The sequence below is a fragment of the Camelina sativa genome, chromosome 19, assembly GCF_000633955.1.
Source record: "Camelina sativa cultivar DH55 chromosome 19, Cs, whole genome shotgun sequence".
In the NCBI taxonomy this organism is placed as follows: Eukaryota; Viridiplantae; Streptophyta; class Magnoliopsida; order Brassicales; family Brassicaceae; genus Camelina; species Camelina sativa.
In genome coordinates this window covers 26,394,894-26,397,331 of record NC_025703.1, presented here as the reverse complement: position 1 = coordinate 26,397,331, position 2,438 = coordinate 26,394,894, and the positions used below count along the sequence as shown (strand labels likewise).

The 2,438-nt window shown below is 41.5% G+C and overlaps 1 protein-coding gene across 1 annotated transcript; it reads left to right on the top strand.

Annotated features, from left to right (window-relative positions):
* Positions 949–2,188, top strand: LOC104768230. The gene is made up of 2 exons (XM_010492153.1): positions 949–1,915; positions 1,968–2,188. Exons 1-2 carry the CDS (start codon positions 949–951, stop codon positions 2,186–2,188), a joined length of 1,188 nt encoding a protein of 395 aa, XP_010490455.1.

Sequence of the window (2,438 nt, the reverse complement as noted above, 5' to 3'; positions counted from 1 at the left end):
AACACGACGTTCTTGTACGGGCTGGTTTATTCAACTTGGACAGTCACCAATTTCTTGGAAAACGAAGAAGCAAGATGTGGTCAGTCAATCGTCGGCCGAAGCCGAGTATAGAGCAATGTCTATGACAACAAAGGAGTTGAAATGGGTGAAAAATCTTCTTCTCGATTTAGGTGTGGTGTTGACGCAACCGATGCGTCTTTCCTGTGACAATAAGGCTGCTCTACACATTAGTGCGAATCCGGTGTTTCATGAGAGAACAAAACATATCGAAAAGGACTGTCATTTTATCCGCGATGAAATCAAGGCAGGACGTATTGTTGCAGCTTATGTTCATACGACAATGCAACTTGCGGACATTTTCACTAAAGCATTGGGACAACGGGAGTTCGATGAGTTTCGAGACAAGCTGGGCATTTTGGATCTTCATGCTCCAGCTTGAGGGGGGTAATGGAGAATAGAGAATAGAATGTTTACATATTTTAGATATGCGTATATTTAGTTTGTACTTATCGTATATTCTCTTAGCTTGATCTTCAAGTTTTGTAAAATTGTATATATACTCGACCTTTAGGTCCAAAGCAATACACAGAAAATTCAGTCTTTGATCTCTTCTTTATTTATCATAAGAGGTCCCTCTTCAAAGCAAAGAGAATGTGTAAATCAAGTATATTCCTCTTTCATGACCACGAGGTCTTTAAATACACAAAGTGAACCCAAAAGGATCGAATAACTAATCCTAGAAACGAGGAACATAATTATCATAGTAGAAAATGGAATCGTGGAGTTGATCTCCCTTAAACGAAGGAAACCACTAAGCGTTTGTTTCTTCTTTTCTCTTTGATCAAGTTGTAGTTCAGTTTTGATCTTATCATTATCATTAGGATTGTGGTAAATATGCTTACACTATGTGACTCGGATTCCACATAATAGAATAGTTGTGGAACTCAGATGTCGGATCGTACTAAAGGTAGAAAGAACTGTTGCGACCTGCAAATGATAGCGCCTTTACAGCCCAAGAACTGTTGCTCTCTATCATTTGCAGGTCGACTGCAGCTCTTAAAATCAGTCATATCTGGTACTATAAACTTCTGGATTTCTACGTTCATGCTTCCTAAAGGTTGCATAAAACGGATTGAATCCCTCTGTAGTCGCTTCCTCTGGTCAGGTAATATCGAAAACAAAAAAGGAGCAAGAGTTGCATGGTCCACAGTGTGTTTGCCTAAAGCCGAAGGAGGTTTGGGGCTTCGGAGCTTTAAAGAGTGGAATAAGGTGCTATGCTTGAGATTTGTTTGGCTACTATTCTCAGATAATGGCTCTCTGTGGGCTAACTGGCACAAGTTTCATTATCTGCGAAACAATACCTTTTGGACAGTGAAAGAAGCACCAACGCACTCTTGGACATGGAACTCACTACTGAAGCTGAGACCTTTAGCAGAACAATTTATCAGAGCTAAGGTGGGTAACGGCCAGAAAACTAGTTTTTGGTTTGATCATTGGACTCCTCTCGGACCACTTATCAAGCTACTAGGCAGTGGAGGTCCTAGAGTGTTGCGACTGGCCATTAATGCTACTGTGGGAGACGCTTGTGATGACCAAGGTTGGACTCTGCCCGCCCCAAGATCAGACGCAGCTCTCTCGCTTCATGTGCACCTTACCTCCATTCAGCATCCAACCTCAAGCCTCGATCAAGACACGTACTATTGGGCCATCGAAGGGGTCCCTAACCAGGTTTACTCTTCGTCTAAAACTTGGGAGATACTCAGGCCAAGGCAAGAGGAAAAAGAGTGGTCGACATCTGTTTGGTTTAAAGGTGGCATCCCAAAGCATGCTTTTAATATGTGGCTTGTGCACCTAAACAGGCTACCGACAAGAGAGAGGTTGGTTTCTTGGGGTCTAGACATACCCTCCGATTGCTGTATTTGCTCAAGTGAAGTGGAATCTAGAGACCACCTTTTCCTAACCTGCAGTTTCGTTTCTGAGATTTGGAGACAAGTTCTCTCAAGACTGGATAACCATCATCGCTTGCTCTGCTCTTGGTCAGAGCTCCTTTTTGGATCAAATCACGCTCCCACAAAGCCCCGTCAACTCTCAGGAAGATAGTAGTTCAAGCCACTCTTTATCATATCTGGAAGCAAAGAAACAATGTCCTGCACAACCAACAGTCCCTACCCGTGCAAGCAGTTTTTAAGCTCATCGATCGCGAAGTCAAAAACATCATCACCGCGAGAAAACAGAGGAGAAAATTCAGAAATCTAATGGAGTTGTGGCTGCGATAAACCATCAATATCTTATCCCAGTTTGTTTTTTGTATCCTTGTTTTTACCTTTTTTTGCCAAGGATTCAAAATATTTTTAGGTTCTATACATTTTGTAAAACCTGATTGTTCATTTATATGATACTTACAGTTTAGCAAAACACAAAAAAAAAAAAAAAAAAAA